Source organism: Malurus melanocephalus, unplaced genomic scaffold, assembly GCF_030028575.1.
Source record: "Malurus melanocephalus ecotype Western Australia unplaced genomic scaffold, MMel_1.1 scaffold_630, whole genome shotgun sequence".
Lineage (NCBI taxonomy): Eukaryota > Metazoa > Chordata > Aves > Passeriformes > Maluridae > Malurus > Malurus melanocephalus.
This window is the reverse complement of record NW_026623862.1, coordinates 134,510-160,546: the sequence shown is the minus strand read 5'-3', so window position 1 is coordinate 160,546 and position 26,037 is coordinate 134,510. Positions and strand designations below refer to the sequence as shown.

General features: G+C 38.8%; 1 protein-coding gene across 3 annotated transcripts in view; it reads right to left on the bottom strand.

The window, feature by feature from the left end:
• Positions 1-3,854: 3,854 nt before the first annotated feature.
• Positions 3,855-26,037, bottom strand: part of AFTPH (aftiphilin) — a 41,877-nt gene continuing 19,694 nt past the window's right edge. The window contains exons 3-10 of one of the 3 annotated variants that reach the window (XM_057383395.1): positions 25,054-25,205; positions 24,421-24,547; positions 24,038-24,094; positions 22,325-22,447; positions 15,854-15,914; positions 14,133-14,216; positions 10,735-10,858; positions 3,855-5,072 (exon numbers count right to left, since the gene is read on the bottom strand). In XM_057383395.1, coding sequence (XP_057239378.1) covers positions 4,928-5,072; positions 10,735-10,858; positions 14,133-14,216; positions 15,854-15,914; positions 22,325-22,447; positions 24,038-24,094; positions 24,421-24,547; positions 25,054-25,205 — 873 coding nt within the window. In that variant the 3' untranslated portion in view covers positions 3,855-4,927. Of the gene's footprint in view, positions 5,073-10,734; positions 10,859-14,132; positions 14,217-15,853; positions 15,915-22,324; positions 22,448-24,037; positions 24,095-24,420; positions 24,548-25,053; positions 25,206-26,037 lie in introns of those variants that run through there. The other 2 variants (XM_057383396.1, XM_057383398.1) reach the window with 2 other exon arrangements.

Genomic DNA, 26,037 nt, shown 5'->3' with positions numbered 1-26,037 from the left:
CAGTTCAGTCCTTCCCGGACATTGCTGACACAGAGTTGATCTTTGCAACCCCTCTGTAACACAGGGTTAACAACACATATTATGTTTTTTAGTCCAGGTTGGCAAGGTGAAAACAAGAGCTCCATCAGCTCTGGATGCATCACACGTGCACCTGACCCCCAGTGCCACAAAGCCATGAGTGAGCATCAAACAAACAAAGCTTCTGACTGCTTAAGCTACATCCCAGAGAAATTAGCAYTTCTGCACATCCCAATCAGGCAACTCATGCTGGGCTCCAAATGACAGAAGTGCACAAGTGACCTCCTGCAAAAAAAAAGCTGGCATGGCCAGCTGCTTCCAGCCAGGACAGCACYGCACTCCACTGTGCCTCCTCTGTGATTTCCACATAAGGACACCCATTCCCTTCAGAGAAGAATTTCACTGCACTACRCAGATTCAGAGAATAAATCTGCACAGGGCACGAGGCAAGGATCAGGTGAAGACAGGAGGATATGTAAGCWACAACTGTCACATTGCAGACACATGACAGGACTGAAGCTGCAGTTCCAAATCCGTGGCAGAGCTTTGCTTTGGAGGATTTGATTATATACCTASAGTCTGGAATTATAATGTACCTCCTTATCTAAAAATAATTTTTGAAAAAGGTCGTCCAACATCTGGACTTGTATCAATGCTAAGACAGGCAGCAGCAGCTGCCTTTAAACCCCTTAGTCTGCAGCCCAGCTCTCTACCAACAATAATTGTCAGCAATAGCAGGGCTGTGGTGATGCAGCTCCCACTCACCCCATGGCTGTGACACATTTCCTCTGCAGAACAGGAACTCAGACCCTTGRGGCTCCGAGGCTCAGTTCCAGATTTTGGAGAAAAGCAGCCAGTGGGCACAGTGTGTGCACCTGTAACCCAGCCCAGGCTTTCCCTGTCTCCAAATGCTCCTGCTCCTCATGCTTGGATCCACTTTTTCCAACACCTGCTCTTCCTACAGCTATCCCAGCTGCCTATACCCTGAGTCCTGCTTCACCTTCTTATTTCCCCTTCTCAGAGCTTCTGCTGAGTTCTTACTCTGTGTTTTCTTCCAGCTCCTCCTCCCCTTGTTTTTAGCTCTCTGAATTTCAATGTGTTGTTCCTTCCCATCTCTTTTCATGTTTCAGGCTCTTTAGGGAGAGCAGACCAGACTGCATGCTGCCTTTGGTGGCTGTGSTCTTTGGCAGAGGCCAGAAGATGAAAAACTTCTCTGATTTTGCAGCAGACACTCCTAGCAGGTAGATGATATATGCTTTAATAAATTACATTCAAGTGTATTTTGCAACTATTCTGTGTTTTCARAATGCTCTCAAATTAAGAAGATAAATATGCAGAGCTGCAGAACTAGCACAAAACAGTGCACTGCACCTCAGTGTAAATGGCTGGACCAAGGGTGATTCTACTTACATGCACTGAGCTAAGTCTCTCTCACATCCTATGAAGCCCACCAGACATTTGGCTCAAGTGCAGCAGTCCAACAACAAAACTTTCCACATGACGATTTCTTTACCARGTAAAATTCTGTACAACAACCCAACGTGATAAAGAGGTAATTTCAGTACACACTCATTGCATTTGAGGACATCTACACACATTATCTGCAAGCTTTACTTTTGGCATCTCAAAATGAATTTGCTGAGCTAATGACATTCTGAGATGGTGTCAATGTTCCAGGTGCTGTGGGCAGTCCAGCAGTGCCAGCACCTGCAGCAGGTGGTGGTGGAGCTCTGGGTAAGGCAGAGCCAAACCCCAGAGTCTTAGCACAGTGATTCAGRTAACACAAGCAGGGTCCAGCTCTTCTTAGCAGTCATTCAGGAGCCTGCAGCTCCCTTCACAGTGGCATYTTTGGACTTTGCTTCATGGCCATGTGCCAACCCAGGGAATTGCATCTCAAGCAGGTGTCCTCCASTGCTTGTGCTGGACAGGCACATAAGCACTCACTACTCAGTAACACCAGCTCTGGGGTGAAAGCAATGCACCCTGACACGCCTGGAGCAAAGCACAGCAACACAAATGTGAAGAAATTATCAATTGCCATCCTGCCTGTAAGCCTAGTGGCAAGATTAAACTAGACAAGGCATGCTGTCTCAATGGGAACAGCATGGAAGGGCAACCCTGATGCAGCTGAATCTGTTAGCCAAAACTTTCTGCATGAGAACAAAGCTGCATGTAACAAGACTGAGGAGAGAGGCAAGAGGATCCTGTCTGTCCATCCCACCACAAGTAACAAAAAAAGAAGGCTTAAGCAGACAAAAAACAGAGCTGCATTTAAGGCAGGCAGCATCCACCTGAAAAGGCTGAATTTGGATTCAGGTTCTGTCTTTCAGCAGTGTGAAGGTCTGYGGGAAGCAGAAAGAACATAAAAACCTCATAACCACACTCTGGGTAGTACCAGGTTTCACAAAGTTTCAGACTGGTACATCAGTCACAATAGAAATCCCCTTTCCCCCCTCCCCCACCCASGGCAGGCCACCAGAACTGCACTCAGAGACTGGAAGACAAATGGGCAGCTGCCTCTGGAGGCAATTGTGAGGAGACTAAAGATCAACTTGCAGCTGGCACTTCCACCCCCACCTCTCCTTAATACTTCAGTCCACTCGCTGCCAGACAAGGATCATGAGTCAGCTCCTAAACATATTCTCCTTGAAACAATGGCTATAGCTCTGTGCTGCAGCTACCCCACTGCTCTGGCTCCCAGGGACACGCCACAGGCAAGGAAACAAAGGCACCAATTTTAACCTACAGCAGCCCAACACCACAACTGAATGAGATAATAAGCATGCACTAAAGAACACTATGCTAAACCTGGCAGATTAGCAAAGCTAATTTTGACATGTAACAGGCATGAAGTCAGTGCTGCAATGAAAATCTGCAGGAATAGCAAAAAGAAGTGGGTTTGGAGCTACGTAGTAGAACAGCTTTTGTTTAAACCTTTCCTGCTATGACAGTGCAGTTTGATACCACATCATTGTACACTGCAGTACTAATTAGAGGGCAAAGGAGACAATTTAGCCTTTACAAATTAACTTTATAATAGCCATAGGAGCTGCTCTCTCAGTTCTGAGTAGCCAACACTCACTGAAACTCCTGCGTTCACAGAGATGGAACCCCAGCACTGTCTCTCAAGGACATTTCAAGAAGTAAAAAGCTTTCCTTTGCAAGGACAATCTTTCAGCTTACCCAGCTAATGACATCAAACTTGGGCTTTTCTGACCCAAGTGCTGTCAGACAATAAAGAATTCAAAGAATAGATAAAAAAACACACCAGACATTTCTCAGAACTATATGTTAAGTGATGAACTGGTGGTGTGTATTGAGCACTTACAGAGTTGTGCATGTAGTAAAAACATGGAAGTCTATGTCCATGCAGCATCAAGAAACAGCAGCACTCAGAAMATGCCTTACCTGCAGCCAGTCCACGAGAACTTCTAATGAGATGTTGCTCACAGAGCTAAGGTGCAAACTAACATGAGAGAAGTCTTCAGTGACTGCCATGTCCTTTCTTGCCTCCCCACAGCAGTTATTTCTTACAGCTCAGTGTTGCCAATCCCTCAGAATTGAATAAGTCAGAAGTCTCTAACCCCAAGTATCATGAGCCACACTGCCCTAGAAGCCAGAAGGGAAACTGGAGACAGAATTAAAACACTGACTCCCAACACAATAAAGAGGACAACTGAAATGAAGTCTGCAAGACCCTGCCTGTGTGGTGTGTGGGACTGAGCAACACAAACTGGAAGGTGCTAGTGCTAATGCAGAACATCAATTTTACCACCAGCAGAAAGGTGACTAATGCACACACTCTGAAAAACAAGATAGGAGGCTCTATACATCCGTATCTTTTAAATTATTTTATTTTGTGTAAGCTAAAAGGAAATTTACACACTTAAATCTCAAAAGACCTTGGGCATGCATATTGACCTTTTTAGAGGTTCTTCGACATAGCTCTCTTTTTTCCATAGGAATTTCCCCAGACATTTACAACCCATAGTTTTTTACTGTATATACAGCCTAAAACCATAGCAATCTATGATTATGTCATTTTACACTGTGCAAAATCAAACAGGAATAGTGGTACAACAGAACATAAAATTTTTTAACAGGTAAATTTCATTGTAAGACATTCATATTGTTTTGGTCCTTCTTTTCCAAATCAAACTGATTAAAAGCAGACGACCTTCTAATGACCAAAAAAAAAAATCAAGTGTTCAGACAGTAATCCATAACTGGAACAAGAAATTACTGACAGCATACCTTTCAAAAGGCTATATAGTGACAGAGCCATACTACTGAAGTTCAAGGACATAAAAACTGATCAGCCAACCAATCAAACAGGGGGAGGGGAGGGGGAAAAGAAAAGGAAAAACACATCTTAAGCTTGTTAAAACACAAAATAAATTACTGGGTTTTAAAGAAACAATAACTRAAAAACCCACAAAAGGGACAACATAACCTTTTGATTTTTTTTTCCAGCAAGAAGTATTTCAATATATGCAGGAAAGAAAAAGTTGCTCAATGCAATCTGAAAGTCTTTAGGGGGAACTTCACAGATTGTGAAGATTGAAGTTTTCATTATGTGTTTATAGGATTTTTTTTTTTTGGAACTTTTTAAAGTTTTTTAAGAAGGACACCACCAGTGTATTTCACAAAGACATAAATGTATACAGCCCAGCACAACAAAAAGAATAGATCTTCAAAAAGATTTACCCCCAATTATTTACATTTTTTTCTAATATAAATTTAGGGCTCCAGTATGTAAATAAATATACATTACTATGTATACCTTTCTAGTGCTGCTTACCAACAAATCATCTGAAATTGATATTTTTTAATTAAAGCAAGATTGCTTTTTACGACCCACGGAGGGAAGAAAAAAAAAATCAATAGAAAACGTCCAATTCACATCACTTTAGTCTACCTTTTCTTGGCAGCTTGTTGAAGGTGTTAATGTAGCTGGGAACATCAACACCTTGGCATGCATGAAAGTTAAGTCAGGAAGGCTAGAAATCACCTTGGCAGCCTCTTCACTAAGATGTTCTTCCTTTTTAGGCTTCCTGTTGGGAAGAAAAGAACAAAGTGCATTAATCCAGTACCTGATATCCCTGGGATCACTGGAAGAATCACTGATTGAAGCAATGTTCTGTCAGCTTGTCTCCCACTGACAGGCACTTCTGTAAGCTACTTGAAGGTAGTCTAATGTTATAATACCTACCTGCCTACCAATAATGTGTTAGCAGAAAGAGTCAGCAAAATGTTCCTGTGTACATTGTTGCAATGAGGAAAAAAAGTCCTATTCAAACGATAATTTTTACAGATTTTTTTTTAGCAGCTTTGAGAGTCAAGAGACTCACTTCAAGAGACAGCCATGCCCATATTCAAGAGATAAAACAGTAGGAGCAAATTAGCTCTAAACTACCTAAATCTGGTACAATCTTCAAAAATAAAATGGAAAAGAACATTAATAAACTCMGATGTTACTTCTCAAGAATTTTAAAAGCATTTATGCTGTGTTTTCAACACGACTGYTCTCAGACTGCACATCATGCCCTCTACATTGTCATCCACAAACCCTTTTTTCCCCTCAGGATTCATCAGCAGCAAAAGGTGCCTCACAGCTAAGTGTACCACTCAGTTATCTACTCGCTTTGAAGTGCAGGAGTATGAGTGGCCATGATGATACATAGAGCAGTTGGAGAATCACTGGGGTTTACTCTGCCTTTTGCATTATTCACAAGAATTACTGAGCACAAATGAATAAAGAGGTCTGAATCCCACGTTGCTTGGTTCTCACTATTATGCAAAAAACTCACACTTCCCAAGTAAAATGAAGCCTGGCTCAGACTGCTACAGACCCCCCTCCTTTGCCCAAACATACTTGACACACACCTGCCTTATCTTTGGAGAACACTGCCTACTACTAGAAATTCTCAGTTTTACATCAAACATTATTCCAATAATGTTCCAATAAGACACCTTCTAAATCCTRTAATGATATAAGAAATTCTAGCTGAATAAGCTCCCTCACATTTCGGGAAAAAAACTGAGACCAAAGGCTTAAGTGAAATAAACTGCTTTCTCTAGAACACATCAGAAATTTTCTTTCTGTATCTGGTCTGATTTATAGACTTTAAGCCAAGCCCATGAGAGGGCAATGACCACTCCAATCATGAAGCAGCAGCCCCCATGAGGATTGCTTCCTCAGCTSAGCACAGACCAGGGGAAAGCAAGGGGTTATATGTTTGCTTCCACAGCAGTCTCAGAATTCCTTAGCTACAAGAAAAAAAGAGCTGGAGTCAAAYTCATCCTTGACATCTGACAATTGTGTTGATCACCATCACTGACCATTGTGTTGCCACTGAACTATCACTTCTGTTTGCTACTTGAAATCTCCACTTGATGAAAGTTCTCTAGATGAAGCAGTCTAAATACTAAATCTGACTTACCTTCACAGAATACCAATATTTTTTTTTTCTCTGCTGCAGTGGAATTTCACGAGCTACTGACTAGGCAGATTACCAAATTYTGAAGGATAAACAAAGCTGCATGCTGGATTTACTGAAGGAAGAAGCAGAGAGGCAATATGTGCCTCCTCTAACAACTTCACAGTCAGCTCTGTTTGCACTCAAAGGACTATCTCCGAGCTGCTGAAATGCAGTTCTCACCCACCACTGCATTATCAGTATCTGGTGCCACTATTAATAATCACTTACCACAAGCCTCTTAAAGGTACAAACTCCTGGCGATCCAGAAGTTAGAGCTAACAAAGGAAGGTTTGCCAGAGGAAGCCAAAGGAAGAGAGCTGCCTTGGAGATGTTCCTGTAATTGTTCATCACACTCCTTGCTATTTATAGTCCTCTTCCTCCTCTGCTCAGCTACAGCATGCTAAGGAATGGCACTGCTGGGTCCCAGAGGCTGCATTTTGTGCCATGGTCACATGCAGGACCTTTAGCACAGGATTTATGCTAGCTGGTCTCTGCAGGGCAGGCACACAGTGAGCCCAGGCAGGTGTCAATCTCACCCTGTTCCTGAATGCTCCCCTTCCAGCTGGAGGCCCTTGGCAATAATTCACCTACTCCAATGCAATGTAATAACTATCTATAAAGAAGGACAAGCTAACACACTCATGCAGCCACCGTTACTTAACTATGACCAAGACAGAGCTAGACACATTCACTCAGTAGTGAGACTCAAACTCTTTTCTGAAATCATCTCAGTGCAGAAAGGGGTGAGATGGCCTAAATTCTCAATTTCTCAATTCATTTCAGGTTCCTCTGCAATGCAATACAACTGGACACTGCAAGTACACTTTCTGGGTAACAATCAAGACTCATGGTAGCAAATATCACCAGAGCAACCCTAAAGAATTCCTCACTAACTTTCTAAATTTAAAAGACCAAGTAGCATCATCACTGCWGATAGGTTTTACCCTTAAAATTTAGCAATCTGCCTAAAAACTGTGATGTCCTTTAATAGAGGCAAGAGAAGTAACTGTGCATTAATTTCAGGCAACACTTTTGCTGAAGATGTTCCTGTTACCAAGAACTTCTTTTGCTGAGCCCTGATCAGTGGAGGGGACCCTTGCAGATCTTCTGCTCATGCCTCCTCATTTCTAGGTGCTGTGGCTTAAAGAACAGACACCCAAGTGWGAAGACTGACAGTGGCAGCTGTACTACTTCTGTCTGCTTTGGAATCAGAACTTTTGATTATAAATCCATGAAAGGACTCATCCCTGGATCAAAACAAGCTCCCTGCTTCATTCAGGATTTAAAACTATCCTCTACAGCACATTTTGTCACCATCCATCTTTGTTCTTACACTTCCTCTTATCTCTTACACTTTTCTCCCAAAAAGGACAGGAGGGATACCCCTACCCAAGCATTTGTACCAGCCCCTCCACCTGTGGGCATTACATTTCCTTTTCAAAGGCATGTTAACTAAGCCCCAAGACATGAACCAGACTGACAGGAGAGTTGTTGGAAGAAAATTTAGYGAGAAAAAGAGACTGCTTTGTCCATCCATCACTTGCATGTCACCATTCTGTTTTGCATTCCAACCCCTTCCTGCAGCATTCAAGTCTTTCAGAGCTTCAGTCACCTCTCATGTTTGCAAAGGGTTYTGTGGATAGCACCAGCAAGGCCAGGCTTTATCAGCAGCAATGAGCTGATTAGAGAAAAGCACTTTAAAAACACTCTGTAATTAAGGGTTAGCCTGCTCCATCCAACACCATCCCCAAGGAGTATTTCCAGTTGAAATGAAAGTTTCAGCCATTTCTTGGAAAGGTACCAGTGCTCTGCTTTCCTTCAAAAAAAAAAACCAGCAGATAAACTTCTGATCTGTGCCAATTAAACAGAACTAGGCAAGGCTGCAGAGTTTCTGTGGAATGCTGCACTGGATCCCTGACCTTCAGCAGTTGCTGCTGCCATCAAGGTCTCAGGCTCAAGTTGAGGGCAAGCTTCCCCTCCTCTCCCAACACTTTCCTTTGGAAAAACTGACTTTCTGGTTCAAGAGATGGCTCTGTAATCACACACAGGGCTATTTTAGACAAAGATGACTAAGATGACTATTCACATGGCTTCCTACAGCTGAAAACTGGTATTTTCACTCTCAACTTTACCCTAAAGATTCTGAGTTCAGCCAAGTTACCAACATGGGATAACTTCAGCACAACAGAAGTTGCCATCAAAGTGATTTTATCCACTGGTTTTATCCTCCCCAGTCAGTTATCAGGAATGCTTAAAAGTCTGTATTCCCAGGCTGGTCTGTGAACCTCACCCTCTTTGAACTGACTGTATGCATCTACTCCTATTTTAAAGTCTTTGGTTCATTACAAAAGACTTAAAAAAACTGAAAAGAAAACCAAATTTATTATAAAAAGCTAACATTGTGTGCATTATTTGGTATGCTGCTGAGACTATAACTTATTTCTCTGAAGGTTTCTAGCTTGAAAATATAGACTGCTTTTCTTTCAGAAAATATTAAATCGAGAAGAAAAAGCACTTGGTGGTTTTTTTTTAAGTTCAGAGTTGATAAGAACATACAAAATGTATTARACACTGAAAACAGCTAATGCTTGTGTGTGTCTGAACTTAGCCTCCAAGCCTGAGGTCCCAAGCCTGATAAATTGCTACACCACAGATCTAGAACCAATTCCTGTCAGTAAGCAATGCTCTCCAGAATGGGGGAAGAGCTCTGACATCTGGATAAAGAGCACAAGTAAGAGCTTTCAAGTGCATTGTAAAAGCACTGGAAAAAGCCCAATCCCCTCATATTAAAAAATCAATACAGAAAAATGAGGGTCAACATTTATTTAAGCAAAGCAGACTTCCCTGTTCCTTTGTAAACAAAAAACCAAGACATCTTAAAGCAAGGTACAAACCTATGAGTGCAGATAAAGATACATTTGGAGTTTRCATGTCCTGCTGTGGTCACTTTTAAATTAGGCTTAGAACATAATACAAAAGTATTTCAAATGTGATCATGTTTTCTAATCCGTGAAAGTCAAACTTTTCCACTAGATTATCTCCAGGAAGAGTATGTGCACTCCATGGACAGAAAAAGAGGCAATCCAAAATACTAGACCCAAAAATCAGCATCCAAGTGGGGAGTTCCCTCTACTGGTTCTCCCTTGAAATTTCATGGCTTGCTGATTTTATATTCACTTTCAAAATTATAACTGCAGGAAAACTAGGAAGACAGTTTTCTCAATGACAGAGCATGTTTTATAAGAAAAACCCCCTTGAAAATCACAAATTAGTAATTTTAAGCAAGCCAGCTATGTCCCAGTGCCTCCTCCTAAGGGCTGCTGCATGAAAACACATCTAGTTTGAGAGTGCTGAATAAACCCTAAAGCTCATTTGGGAGCAAAGATATGTTACCATCTACTTGTTGCATGTTGTGGCACACGCCTCCAAGAAACCAATATTTTACTTGGTAAAGATCCCTCAGCATTTCTTTTAATGGGCACAGACATTGATTATATGTTARGACAGTCCAGGATCCTACTGCTAAGATACACAGAAAAAAAAATCTGAAGAATGCAAACTTATAAATGGAGATTGTTCTGTACCCTTTCAACAGGCCAGACTTCAAGAAAGACATTTGATGCCCGAAAACCTTTCTATAGATTCTACCCATAAAAAGCACAAAACTACTTCATGTGTGCTCCACTGAAGAAAAAAGGACACCCTATCCAACTACATGCCCAATTCGTATTCTTAACAGCAAAATTAAACTGATGTTTGGCCACTGAAGTTTTGACAGGTGCTAGAAAYATTTGTGAAGGGACAAATATAGTCATAATTATCAGTCTGTTTTGTCATTTTACTTGTGAAACGTTCTGCATTTATAAATGACACAGAGTCCAGGGAGAATCTCCTGTCTCAGTCCTAKGTCATTGAATCAGTGATTCTGTTCACCCTGTCATTTTTAGGAACCAGCTCTGGTGTCCAGGAAGTTGCTTCCTCCAGTTCAATCTCTGGCTCTAGCTTGTCACCCTTAGGTCCTGGTGATCATTTTCCCTTAGCTCATGAACTCTTTCCCATCTTATTTTAGAGWTCTACAATAATTTGAAATATGAACTACAATACAGTGAACTTCAGGTTTAAAATTTAAAGCCTTTTGATCATTCAGGAACTTCTGCCCTAAAACTGCACACATGTTCACACCTCACATTTCATGCCACACTTAGAAGAAAAATGTGCAATGAAGAGTATTTACCTTGTGGACGTGCTTGCCTTCTCCACTGTGGACATGAGCCTTGCAAATGCATCAGTCACTCTGYTGCTTGCGTTGGAAGTTTCCAGTTTTGAGGTTGTCAACTCATACAACTCAGGATCCACACCTTATAGTATAAAATAATAATCAGTGATGGTTCGAGGCAAGTAGAGTCATAATTAGTCACAGACCAACTTGCTAGAGACTGTTTTCTGTAAACATCTGAATCATTTATAATTTCAAGATACATGAAAAGAACATGACAGAACATGTTTGTGTTTCTSAAGCTTCATCCTCTCTCCCCATCCTTTTTCAGCAGCTTTTTTAGTTGTAGTACAAAACACACACCTTGGATCAAGTCTGGCATACAAGGTCTCAGTCTGTGAGTAAACAAAACCAATTTGACTGACTTTTAAAAGTGAAACTTCTATAAAAATGTCAGCTTTGCCAAAATGGATTGTTTCAATTACTCCAACTCAACTGCCTGTATTAAAAGAACACTGCATGTTAGCAGGGACCAACTCTTCACCTAGAGATTACAAACAACACTGGCATGCAATAGAGTGCATTTAGCATCTGGTTTTTTTTTTCCACCAGGGGTTGTGTTGAAATTTTAAGTGAGGAAAAGCAGCTTTAATGAAACACAGAAGTGGAATGGCATTAAAAAAACAGTTAAAAAATTCCTAAAAAACCTACATACATGTATAGCACTACCAAAACTTGTAGTCTGTGCTCCCTTTCCTCCTTTCAGTTATTTCCCAGGATGAAGGTGCTCTTAGAGGTATTCCTCAAATACCAAAGTATTACTAAATAAAATAAATGCCAGTGCCTGTTGTCCTGCCTTTACCACCATTAACTGCAGCACTGCATGTGCTAATAGATGATATTAATCATCCTCCAACCTGCTTTGCATGAGCTCTCCCCAAGCAGTGTCTTGACCATTTATCCTATTGGCACAAGTCAATACTTCTTTTCTTATGAGGAAACTAAACTGACCAAAATKCAAAATCAAGGAAATCATCTGTTAAGCTGCAGGAGGTGGGGAGAAAATTTGTTTCATATAATATGAGTTGATCAGAAATTAATCAGCTGTTCTTTGAACATTTTTTTTTCTTTTTTAAAGTCTGGATTTTCACAGTTGATTTGATCCAGTTCCACGCAAAACATCAAAATATGTATGGTCTTGAGACCAGTATACCAAGACTTCTGGTAATGTCAGATGTTTACAGAACTTAGAAATAGGAAAAAGCCCGAAAATTCCATAAAATATCCACTTTCAATCAGGGAGAGGAAGCCTTGAAGAAATACACTTTGACTTGCAGAAGCCTGCGAAATCCCATTAAGGTACAAATTGGAAAGCTAATTGAAGGAAGGAGCCCTCTGACATGCAACTCTGCAACAAACATTAAATGCAACATTATGAGTTACATCATTTMGGTATTCCCATTTACAGTCCTGAATTGGGATGTCACTGCTCAATTTACTATTCTTTAGGGACCTCTTACTCAGCTACATTTATGTTAAACTATTAACATGAAAAATAAAACAATACACCAAATCAGTGGGCACATATTAGAAATGAGTAACTCCCTGTTCATGATGTGGAATGAAATTTTTGTTAAAAAGTTATTTTGGTTACTSATGAAATCAGACTGAGAAGAATCCAGTATCAATCTACAGCAAGTAAAACTAAATCTCCAAAGAAAGAATGAACTTCTAATAAAAGTTTCTTCTTTAAGCAAAAAAAATCTAGCAATTTGTCTTTCAATTATTTTCTGTATTTTTTTAGAGTTGCATATTCTCCATTTCATTCGGATGATGAGAGAATATTTAAGGAAAGCAAAACCTTAATGAGATATTGAAGGAAAGTTAGCCAACCAAACCCCACACAAAGCTCCTGAACACACACACAAACACACGAGCTGCAAGCCATGAAACAAATGACTTTCCCAGAAACAAGTCAGGAAGAAAAACAAAAACAAAGCCAAACCAAAATAAAAGGGGGAAAAAAAAAAGAAAAAAAGAAAAAAGCACTATAGGGCATACCAGAGAAGGTGGTAATACCTGTAACTTGATGAAATAAAATAAAAAATAAAATGCAATAAAAGGCTAACAGAACATTCCTCCAGTAATCCTTTCCAGTGTGCACACCTTCTGCACAAGCAATAATACATGTACCCAACTACATGAGCAATAATACATGCASTGGGCACTGGTGACTTGTGTCAGTGGACTTGCACACACAAAAGAATCTGTAGGACTCAAGCACCTTGACTTTGCTAGCTGTCACTTCCATGACAAATCTGCCCTCTTTCATCTGATAATGATATTTCTCAAGGGTGAAATAAAAAGTAATTTAGACTGCCATGCCATAAAATTGCTTTCAGTGATTAGATTTTAAAACTAAAAAAATGTGTTTCTGAAAACAAAAAATACAATTATAATTATAATCATTTATTTGAAATGTGGGAGGATCCTAAACATYTTATGAACTGATTTTTAAAATTAAGATAACTAAGAGGAAAAGTATCTTTCCCACGAAGAAATTGATTATCATGGCTTCAGGCACTGTATTGAAAGAATACTTGCCTTATCAACTTAACCTATGCACTGGAACAGATCCCCAAAGTATTCCCTGAAATTCCTGCAGCAATTTATTCAAAGTGTAGGTTTCCACAAGCTCGTGCAAAATATTCAAGAGCATGTAAAAACCACGTGATAAATGAATTCAATTACTTTCACGCRTTATTCAATGAGAGAATGGTGTTTTCATCTCCTTTTTAAGGGAGTAAGTAGCAGATAAAGTGCTTTGGCTTCAAAATTAACATTCATAAACTTCTGAAATCCCACAAACATGCAACTATCCTTCTTTTCTATTATAAAGGCTGTTAAAACACTTTTTTCACTTTATTATTAGCAGTAGTCCACAGCCTCCTGGGTTGTGATAAATCAAGCTCCATAAATATATATTCACACATGGCTTCCAAACAATACCATAATCCTGTAATTTGGAGGCACTCAGAGAAGAGGGCAAKCCTCATATTTTAGGAACTGCCACATCTACACAATTTTTAAAATTTTCTTAAGTGCTCAGAAGAGTTAACTGCTGGAATTTCCCATTTGAAACAAGTGTTTTAACATCTTATTTGCAAGAGCATAAAAGCCATTCATTCCTTCAGCRGGTGACAAATACAGAGCTGACAGTACCTTTTAAATACTTCGTACTCGATACAAAACATCAGAAAACAGAACACAGATTAAAGGAAAAACGCAGTAGAAAGACATTTTAGAGAAAAATGCAATGTAAAAGTTCTCCTTGTTTGTAGGAAAGTCAAGTGATGTGCTCATGCTTTTAGTAAGTCGTTATATTCTTACAGTTGTGGTTTTAACACTCTGCTGACCTGGGATTGTGGTGGTGCTGCTAGAGCTACTGTCATCCACGGGCCCAAAGAAATCAAGGTTCAGAAGAGTGGAACCTCCACTAGCTTGAAATTCAGTGACCGTGTTGGTAGGCAGCCATATAGAAGGTAAGCCAAGGGAGGGGTTTATGTGTAAAAAGGGGTAAGACACACACTTGAACATGCAAGTTATAATTAGTACTCAGTACGCAATTTAAAAATCGACATGAAAACAATGCTTACAGTATTAGTTTGTACCTTCTAAAATGTTAACAACTTAATTCAGTGCACATTTCCTCATGTACAATGCAGCAAGGAAATCAACACTAATAACTTTAAAATAGAAATATTTATTTCAATCTAAAAATGAAAGAGAATCAGCACGACCCAGAGAGAGAGAGAGATGTGACCAGTTAAAGGGAAACAATATATAGGTCAATTGATAGTTAAAGCACAGTGGGCTTTTTCTCCCCTCACTGAAATTGAAAGCCATTCTTTCATCAGAAAAACTTAGCAGATCCTCAAATAGCAAAGAACAAAAAGAAAAAACATTCAAAATTGTATTTAGCAGCTTTAAGCTATTAATTACCATTATCTTAAAGCAGTGTCACCACTGGGCAGCAAATGCCACTCTTATGTCCAGTTCCTCACTGGTAAATTATACTGTTCCCCTTTAGTACTAAATCAGAAATCAAACCAAGATACATTTTAAAGTCGTTTGTTAAAAAGAAAGCATGATGATTGACTGAAGTAATAAGACACCAGACAACAGCAAAAGGGTCCATCCAGGCTTTCCTTCAGCACCATGATATTGCTATCCAAACTCTTACACCCCACACATTCTGCAACAACACAGTGTGGCAGCACCAGTGCAGTAAGAGATGCACTTCATCTGAGCCTGCCTCTGAACTTGGGCCTCATCAATTACGTGCTGCCAGCAAGGAGTTTCTTTATAAGTTTCTAGTCTGTCAATCAAATAAATTTCCAGAACTTGTTTTATTTCCCTTGCATGCACTTACATTTCTGACACTGGAGGCAGTGGCACAACTCACTATGCTATTAAAATAGACATAGGTGAAAGGGCTTTTAGGTGATAACTATATACATTTACAGATACAAATAAGTTCGTAGCTACCTCTTTAATGTATTAGCTATAATTAGCTCTTTAGTGTAAGCAAAATTGATAATGAATGAAGTCACATTTTTGAAATATAAAATTATCTTTCAATCTGAAAGCTTTCAGCTCAGGAAATGTGTATTTTGCAAACAGTTTGTAGTTAAAACATTGTGCTTTGAAGTAGCCACTGTACACAAGTTTGTCATTCAGAGGATGTCTAAAGAGAGAGCTGACTGCTCAAAAACACTTTTAAGAAGTAAAACTCATCAACCTAAAATGCTCATTTGTTCAGTTTCATTATAATCTGCAGTTATAGATAATGAAGTGCTAATATTGCCACTGTGTCACTAGCATATGACAGGAATCTAAAATAATACTTAACTTAGTATTTTTCAAACTATGCAATACTTCACATAGGGGCACTGTTAATCAGAAAGAAAGCCTGAATTTCCAAAGTTAGGAGTAAGAAATAAGTATTATATATCTTTTTATATATATGTGTGTGTGTATATATTAAAAAAAAATAATCAGCAGATAGATGTTTGTCTGAACTTTGTAGCTTTCTTATCTCTAGCTCTGGTGCTAGAGGCTCTACGGAGAGACGTACCATCTAAAGGGTTAGTAAGGCCACTGCTACTCCAGTCAAACTGGACAGGTGGTAGAGATTCCTAGAGTTGAAAAGTCAGAAATCAGATTTCATRGTCAGTTCAGGTTATAACAATGCAAAGCAGTTCAAACAACAGATTTTTTAGCGTCTAAACACTAAAAAAGATAACTAAATGATCAAGCCCCAACTTCTGGGAGGTGTGTATTTTCATAATATGCACTAAAGATTCAAAGTAGATTTGTTCTATGACAGGAAGTCCATTAAATTCTGAACAGGACAGATTARGTAACTTCTAACTTAAACAGGATTTGCAAATTAACTGAAACATATKAATTGAATAACAAACCTTAAGGCATCGTTGAAAATGAAACTTCATTGAAGACAAGGCACTTAGCATAAAAAGTTATGTATACACAATCACAGGGCAAATTTACAACAGTGAAAGCTGTCTCTACATCCATGCTTTGTCTTGACCATATGTATTATTTATCATCAAACAACCCATCATTCTTTTGGTTTGTTTTGCTCTTAGGAAACAAAATTCTCACATGTAAGGGACAAGCTAYCAACACCCTCTCCACTCCGCCCCCTTTAAAAATAAAAGCCCTGTGACTTGTTATCCTTTCACAATCAACTCATCCTGATCTAGATACAAACCACGGGCAGCAAYGCTTGAACAAGAGGAGCTTGGAAACACTGACTCCTTCTGGGAGTCCATCCTTGCCTTTTGATTTCCTCTTGTTCAGCCTTGTGGACACAAGCAAGCAGCAGGGACCATGCTCTGCAGGGAAGGTGTGTTCAAGTGCAGTGTAACTTGCTAGTGCTGTCCTCCTGTACTCTCAGGACACAAAGTGATGGGAGAGTAGCAGAAATGTCTGAAAGAAGCTGAACCTTTCTACTTCTGTGCATCACATTCTGCTCTSTCCCCAGTGAAGTCATGAAGCATTGGAAAAGGATGCGCCCTCAACTTCTAACAGAGTATGGAAGAAAAGCAATGGAAGTTCTCAGAAATATTTTTCAAAATGCATCAGTACTTGTTAAYCTTCTAGTGGCTGAGCCATACCTTCTCTTTGCTTTTGTAGAAAATCAGCCTTTATTTTTTTAATTTTAAAACTTCCAGCTATCTGACACTGAATAAAAATGCAGATTCACTAATTGAGACTGTAGGAACCTTWGCTAGCTTTGCAGCACAACTAAGCTCACCATAAAAAGCTACATGTTTACAGGAAGCAAAACAAAGAGAGCTGGAAAYTTCTCTATTTACTTATGGGAAAGATTTTTCTTAGCAAGACATTTACTATCTAATGTCTGAAAAATACTTTCAGTACCGAGCACAACTTGAACAGTATTCTCTCCATGGAGGTTAAGAAGCTGATTCCTCACCTTTTACTTTGCTTTGGGAATGGTGTTACTGGCACTGAAATTATTTGATATAATCTATAATATATAGATATATATCTATAATATATATAGATATAACATCAGCAGTGTGGAAGCCTCACCTGAAGAAGTACTGATGACTATCAACAGTAGCTTGTTTAAACTTTGTCACATGTAAAATATATTAATATTAAAAGCAGTTTGTAGGAAAAAAAAAGGTGAGTATGACAATTTAGTGGCTTTCTGCCTTGAGCAAAAGGAACTCAAATTGAAACAAAGTAGCTCCCTACCAACCCTTACTTAATGTAGTGGGTTTTTTCCTCAGTTTGTGTCAAAGGCCTGAGTCAGGACTGATGAGTGTGCCAGAGCTGCATGGAAAAAGGGGCACCAATGGCTTTCTGTTTGCCTTTAATGATCAGTCCATTCCCATATTTGACAAGGAAAGGACAAAGGATGTGACTAATTCCTCCTAAAATGGGGAAAAACACATCTGACTCCAAATCAGTGAGAGTATACTGAGTGTATTAGTCTGCTCTGTGGGATGAGGCCACTCTGCTGACTTCAACTACCTTACAAAAGAGAGGGCAAATAAAGCAACCCTCACCTACACAGGATGGTGTCAAGCCCCAGTCTACACAATAGCAAACAAAGTGAAAGAAGAAGGTAGAAGAAAAAAACTAATTAAACAGAAAGTTTTCTTTCTGTTTCTAGTGACCTSAACCCCAAGAAAACTACACTGGGACACCTGAACACAGGCACTGAAACCTCAGCCAATGGGAACACACTCTGCAAATGGGAATATAATGTTCTGCCTTTTGGAGATTGTGAAGTTGTTAGACTACTGYAATTATCATTTTAATAACATGCTTTAAGGAGAAGTGCCCAGTCTAGGAGAATACTGAGAAATGGAGCAAACTGCTTTCACTCCACGAGGCCTCCATCTTAGATTACAGGACACAGTAGAGAAATGAAAAAGCATTCTCAGCTGTCAGAGTACTACTCTGMATGTTAAAGAAGTAAGAAAGAGGAAATTAAAATGCCTGCTGGTTTTACTGCATCGTATTTCACTTTGATACAAGTGAGAGATGTTTTCACACAGTAATTTTGGAATGTATTATATAAGAGCCTTTATAATCCAAAAGAGTAAAATGTAAATGTTTGTGTCTGTGCCAATAACTACCCAAGGAAAATTAAACAAAATAAAAAAAGGAAGCATTTTGCTGTCTTAAAGCTGGGAGAAAAGAATAAAAGGGCTTGTAATACAAATATAATGTCAATATTTAGATGCATCCCCCAAATGAGCATCACAAATATTCCAGAGAAAGCCTCACATGTAAGTAATTCACGCATTTCATTGTGTGTATTCATCATCAAAATTGTATCAGTTCTGAAAACTGCTCTTTTCAGACAACTCCTTTACACAGCTGCCACATCTAACAGAACAGCAAGTTCTCTAGCATCTCTTACCTGCAAATCTTTCTTATTCTRTCAACAAAGCTGCACACACTCTTGGATCTTTCTCACACGTATGACTGGAGAGCAGTTCCTGATGGAGCCTTTGGCTGGTGGCCAATAATATGGTAGTTTGCATCTGTCATTGTTAGAAGTCCTGATGGTCTCTTATGTAATTAAAAGTGCTTTTAGAGACTGTCACCCCACGGGGTTTAATTAAGGTTCAGTCCCTAATAGCCAGCAAGTGTAAGAGGTATATTTCTATTATAACCTGATMCCTAATTCAGTGCCTTACATACAAGCAGATGTGCTGTAATGGGCACCTGCAGAAAAGAATCACTGGTAATTTTTTTCTAGAAAGGTTTGGATCCCTGCAGATTTCTATTCCAATATAAAACTGACTAAGCAAAATTAGGCAGGTAACCCTACCAAACAAACATAGTCCCAAACAGAGAGAAAAYGATGCTTTGAAACAACAGCAGAAGAGCAGAAATATCTGATCAACTTTTTCAAAAAAGCTGAAGAGAAGCAGGTGAATAGACTTTAAAACAACATTAACCAGAAAAGAGTATCAAGCCAAGAGAAAGCAGTCATCATTAAGTCCAGACAGCCACTCTTTAGGCAAATACTGGAATATATTTTGCAGGCACTGTGGTGTAGAAGCCCACTAGAGCTGTATAAAAAAGAAGAGAAAGGTACCTGTCCTGAGCCTCACAATCAAAGGGTGCCTATTTCAGCAGCCACTCYTTCTCACACCTGATGTGCCTTGACAGAGCCTTTTACTTTGGCCCTGTGAAGTCTTTGAGACACCACGCTTAGATCAAGGCAACARTAATCAGGGGATTATTTCATATTCTGTTTACTGCCTCACAGTTATGAGCACAGAGGAACAGAGAAATAAACTCCTCAATTGTCACGATAAACAACAGATCAAAGAAGAATTTAGATGCTACCTTCAAACATAAAATAGAATGACTCTACAAAAATCATCTTTATACAATAAACTAATGGGACAAACCATCAGTAACTTGCTTGAGAACTCAATTTCAAAACCCTTGTCCTTATATCTCAAACGGCTTAGATGGAAATTTGTCCACTCTATTTCCACAGCCTAACTCAGTGAGACCCTCTGCAGGCAATGAATGAAGGCAAAACATTCAGAGTTTACATCATAACTGGGAAGAAACATTGCAGCTCATTTGCTATTTTTTTACCTCATTCTATTAATTCTGAASTTCTCAATTTTCAACCTCTGCATGCTTTCCTCTGTTTGCCAACAACAAAAACATTTAAGAGGTATTTCTATGTTTGTACAACTGCTCTTTCCACTCCTACTTCGGCCTCATCAGTTGCTCTTCCAAAGTTTTATTCCCTTAGCAGGAAGTCCTACACATACATGCACAGACACTGATTGGTATACAAGACCCATAAATGCCAGCCTCTGAACAGAGGAGAACTCTTTTCCTTAAGCAAAGAACAGGAATCTACTAGCCAGAGCCTCTTCTTCCAATAAGAATGTCAATATTCTGAAGTCTCTGAATATAGGAATAAATCATCATTCTGAAAATGGAGGAATTTAGAAGTTTAACTAAACAATTACACATTAACCAGGTACACTTTTAAGAGATACTTGAATTGTTGCACCTAAATTACTTGCATTCAGAATAACAAGTTTCAGAGTCCACTAAAATTGCCTGGTTTTCCACTGAATATTTAACAATGTTCATAGCATAGTTCCTAACAAAATGTTGTGGCACATCATCTTATTACCACCACAATCTGGAATATTCCTAAAGAGCTACTTGCACAATGTGATGTGATTTTCCCAAAGCAAACAGAAGCCACCAATCATTCCCAGAAGATGAGGCCAAGAAAGAAATAAGGTCTCTGAGTTGAAGAATTGATGGTTCATGCCCTAAAACTTTCTGAACGTCACCTAAGTGTGGCCTCCTAGAGTTCTTAATGGTAATGAGCTCTAACGCATCTCTTCCTCAAAAGCTTTTTTTAGTATTTGTCTTTTTGGGCAAGCTAAMCTGATGCCAACAGTGCAGACAGACAGACAAAAGCTTCTCAGATGTATTCCTGGACCACAACTACTGAACAGAGATGCCTTGTCAGAACAAGCTATGGGGCAAGATGACCAAACTGGGACAAGTAATGGGAAATTCTGTAGCAGGAATTCATAATTACAGAAAAAGAGAGACTCTGGTAAGAAGAGGTTCTTATTTTCAGCACTATGACTGTCAAGCAAATGAGAAAATGGCACTTGTCAGAGACGCTGCTACTTCAGGCTCTTGCAGCTCTCTACATTGTTTAGTGTATGGCTTATGTTTTCTCCTCTGTAAAAAAGGGTACTTAGAATGCTGCAAAAGACAGTGAAATTTATCTACTTTGTTACCACAGCTGATTTCTTCAGGCCACACTGTTTGCAGTCATCATTACTGTTACCTTTTCTTATATCCAGTTCAGCTGCTCGGTTCCACTACACATGAGAAGCAGCACAGGAAGCACCAAACGTGTGTTGCTGTAAAGAATGTCAGCTCTGAGCCTACTGACAAACTGCCATTCAAGAATGAAAAAGAATTCTCCTCTGCTACAAGCATGTCATACTTAGAGCTCTGCACTATGGCAGAGCAAGGACTGCAAGAACAACCCTACATTCACAAGTACCTGCTGTTAAAGTTAGGTGTAGCCCAAGAATAATTCTTTCTGGAATGCCTTCAATCAGAAGCCACAAGCATAGCAGGAGGATTAAACAAGACCTGCACTAAGGAGGGACACAGCTGAGTCTCTGAATATGTACTGAGCATCACTGTAATGACACTGAAAATGAAATCCCTCTGCATATGCCATTAGCTTGTTGACAACCACACACATTGTAATATGCGTGGTATTTAAATGCACTTCTAATATCATTACATCAAAACAACAACAAAGAATTTGGGAAATTCAAAAGCTCACTCAAACTCCYCTGAATTCATTTTGTATCAGATTTTAAAGGCAGAGAAGCCAGTAAAGCAACTCTGTGTAACAGATAATTCAATAAAATCTGGAACAAAGGGCGAAGAGAATTCAAGTAATCAAAAAGTCAGGCACGTATGCTTGTCATGACCACACCCAAAAGCTCTCTCCAGGCAGCTGGGCTGCTTCTCATGACACTCTGAAGAAGTAAGAAAGGGTAAAAGGAAATGAAGATGAACAGTATAAATGTAAATAAAATAATTCAGAAAATCAAGTGCTAACCAACATGAAGAACAACCTCCAAAAACAAGCTACAGAATAAGCCAGGATGAAGAACCTTAGCCAGAGGTCAGATGAGTCTAACACTGCATATAAAATTTGTCTAATTKCCCACTGCCTTTTAGAGCAAGCTCCTGTATAAGAGTAAGGATCATCAGGATTCTGAAATACTGGCCACCAACTGCTACAGCCTTATCACAGGGACTCCCTCCAGTCACACATGAAAAGCAGATCCAAGAGCAGGACTTCAACCTGACACAAGCAACATCAGCCTTTTACATACAGGTGTCTTTGAAAACACCATCTAGATATTTTAAATATAAAGGAAGAGACAAGGCATCCCATTATCTCCCTCATTCTTTCTTTTCCTCTCCTCACTCTTCTCTCTTTGTTTTTTACCTGGAACTGATCAGATGCACATGTGTTCATCTCTGGTGATACAGGAGGTGTCTGTCCTATTGAAGCTATTTTTTCTGCTGCAGATATTGGTTTCAAAGGTTCCTTGGTAGGTTCTAACATACCCTGAACAAGCAAACAAATAAATAATCGAAATTTTAAAATACAAAAAAACACTTGCACACACAGACACATGCATTTATACATTTATAGACATTTCAAGGGCTGCAAAAGCCAAAAACTAGAACACAGTACTAGGTAGTACTACCCTCAACTAAGGGCTTGGGGGATAACCATGGTCTCTGGGACACTTCCACTGAAAGGGGCAGGAGAAGATGGAGCAGGGGAAAATCATCCTGGATCCTTAGGCCAGGAAAGAAGAAACATTTTAGAGTCAGTAACAGAAACCCAAGTATTGAGCAGGAGCTTGTTTTCAACTTTCAGYACTGTAATTTAAGATGGAGAAAACAGTTACTTGATAAGGTGATGTCTTCTCCTCCCAATTGTGTGYGGACTATTCCAGAAATATCAAATGACCCATCACAAAAGTACATGTGCATTCATTCCATTTCAACAGTTAAGTAATCCAGAAGAAACAAATCAAATTATCAGAATAATAAGAACAATAATTACAGACACTGAAATAAATGCATTAAGAAGCATTAAGAAAATAATTAAATTCCCATTTTTAATTTTAAGCAAACATTTCAAAGATACATAGTATTTTGAAAAATGTCTGAAATCTGATCTTGAAGAAAATTGAGGGTCAGAAGATCTACAAAAAGCTCAAAGTTTGCTCTGAGACATGTCAACCACCCAAGAAAATTAGAAACCCCCAAATAAAAAAAGCACAGGATTTGCAACTAGAGCATTTTAAACCATTTTCAGGAAGTCACTCGCCAAGATCAGCTGTCCCACAAATGTTTCTACACCGTAATAGGGGAGCTTTGAGTTTACCCRTTGGTTAAATCAATTCTTTTGGACAGCAGAAAAAGACAGGAAGCAATGTGGCAACAGAAAGCAACAAGCCACTTTACTCCTACCATTGCTGCTATCCAGTTTATTGTGTGCAAAAGTGTATRAAAAATTTAGGAGATAATCAGCAACAACAATCTGTTGCAAAAAATAACTGCATGTGTTGCAAACATAGTCTTGCTCACAAACAGGAAGAAAACAGCAATTGCTCCGAGATGTTTCAATTATTTGTATCACAATATCATGTTTACATCCRAAGAAGTACATGAGCTGATCTTGACCTCAGAAAACTGTAGAAGTCACTCCACAAAATTAAGCTACGAAATGAGATCAGCTTAATATAAACCAAAGAAAACTTTTTTTTAATATTCCATTTATGAATGATCATATAAAAACATAGGTTTGTATGTGTGTACACATATGCATGCACAGGTTTTTGAGAAAAAAAAACACCACTTACTCTGCTCAGACCAGCAAAAAAAAAATCACAAATCTTATCTTCTCACTGTTTTCACTAAGTACTTCTTTTACTTAAAATCAAGTATCTGCTTGCACACAAAATTAAAATACTTTATTTGGTAATTCTTTTCTAGTATTTCTATTGATGCCTATGCCATAACTGTACTTACAAAAATATCCTTCAGCATACTTCAGCATACAGGTGTTTAATGTCATTTAATATATTTCATTATATGATGTTGTTGGAACCACAACAAAAAAATAATACTAAAGAAAGCTTACCAGTCCTGCTGCATACATGGGTACTATAACAGGCTGCTTCTTGTTGCCTGTAAAGAGCTGATAAAACAACAAGGAAAAAGAATTTATTYAAGAGTTTCTGTGTCAGTGATGGAAATGTTTTTCAATGCTATATAACTTGCATAAGCTTAGTATCGTTAATTATAACAATAATACTACATTAATTATAACACAATGGTTAAAATCTAATGCAACTTTTAATATTAACAGAGCATATAAAAGGTTGCCAGGTGGTCTGTCATGGACAGCCATGTTCTGTGCAGCTATGCAATCAGRAGACAGGCATTCACACAAAATACTTCCACCTGACTTTACATTTAAAGCATCTTCGTTATTTAGAAAGCCAGTTTTACTGACAGACTCACAATATTTCTTGTGTCGATTCCCAAGGAGCACAAAAGCTTTTTGTTGCTGTGGGAGCCACCCCACTGGTATCTCAGTCCATATGCATCATGGATGTCCTGCAGCTCTGTCCACACGTCCATCACTTCCCTGCACAAYCCATCATAAATCAAGTTGTCATTCAGAAAAACAGCTTAGCAGCCTTGAATATTTATTCTGTTTTTCAATGCAAGTGACTTATTATACATTCCAATTAAACTTATGCCTGAGCACAATACCCAGGGGAACTAAACTGCACAGTGTTCTCAGAACAATTACAGTTCAGACTTCTTACTGGAAAATGATGTCCACGGCAGACAGGACAAAGCCTGCTTAGACTTCATCAYCACATGAATAAATATAGCAATTTATAGCAAGTGTAACTAATAAGACATATTCTGGTTAATTCAGAGACATCATTGAAAAGAAGATGATAGGCTGCTGAGTTGCTAAGTGAAGCACTCCTGGCAGATGTAGTCACTGAAAACAAGCATTCTACTAGACAGCTAATCTTCACCCAATAGCTTCTCAAAATRTTTGAAGCAAACACCTCATTTTGAATTGCTGCTCTATGTGGTTCAAGCTCATTTTAAGTTTGTTGCATTGTGGCTTCTTACCCAGTACTTGCTAARGTCTCCTCAGTTGTTATCTGCTTTTCACCTGCTTCCAACAAATGATTCAAGGAACTTATTTCTTCTTCAATTTCAACAACAGGCATGGGAGGAAAACAGACTTCAAATATTCGTTCCAGACGACTTAGCAATGTTGCCTGCACCAAAAAGAAAATATTTATGTCAAGTTTTGCTAACTGATCTTTAAAGATAAGTCCAATCTTATAGCAAGATGGAAACCAATGTATAGCTAAAACAAGGTTTCACTTACCACAAAATACTAATTGTCAGAGGATTACAAGACTTTTCAAACAACAAATACAGGCTTCTAGCTACTAAGAAACAATCAGGATCTTCTTGCCCTCTGCAAAGTGAGTTCTTACAGAAGAGTCCAAAGCCACTCCGTGAGAAATTATTAAAAAATGTATACAACAAGATTTATGCTATATAAGGATAATGYCTCAGCAATATAAACAGCATATATTGGGACTAATGGTTTCCAGATATTTTAATTCCACAACATGCACTGGGCCTTGGCAGATGATCCAACATGAAAAACAAAACGAAACACTAATCAAACAACTTCTTGTCCCCAGAAAAATAATAAAAAAAAATCCTCCCCCTTTTTTTTTGAAAAAGCATAGTATGCTTTTTTCTTTTCAAGTTGTCCCCTTACAGTTCTCTTTTCCTCTGATGTATTTCCATAYAGACAGGATTTCAACTTGTGCCTCTATGAACTGGTCTTCAACATCAGATATAGCACTGATAGGGATTTTTTTTTCCCACTTCAACCCGTTAAAAACAGGTAACCATCAAGCTTTTAGTATTTATTATAATACCAACTGCAGGATATGCCCATAAAAATTAAATTAAARCCTTTTTAATATACTCATTCTTGTCTGAAACACCCTAATCTCTTTTCTTCCTAAGGAAATAARCCTGGCAATAAGTGCAGCATTTTTCTTTCTATTTTAGTGTTCTTCAACAACC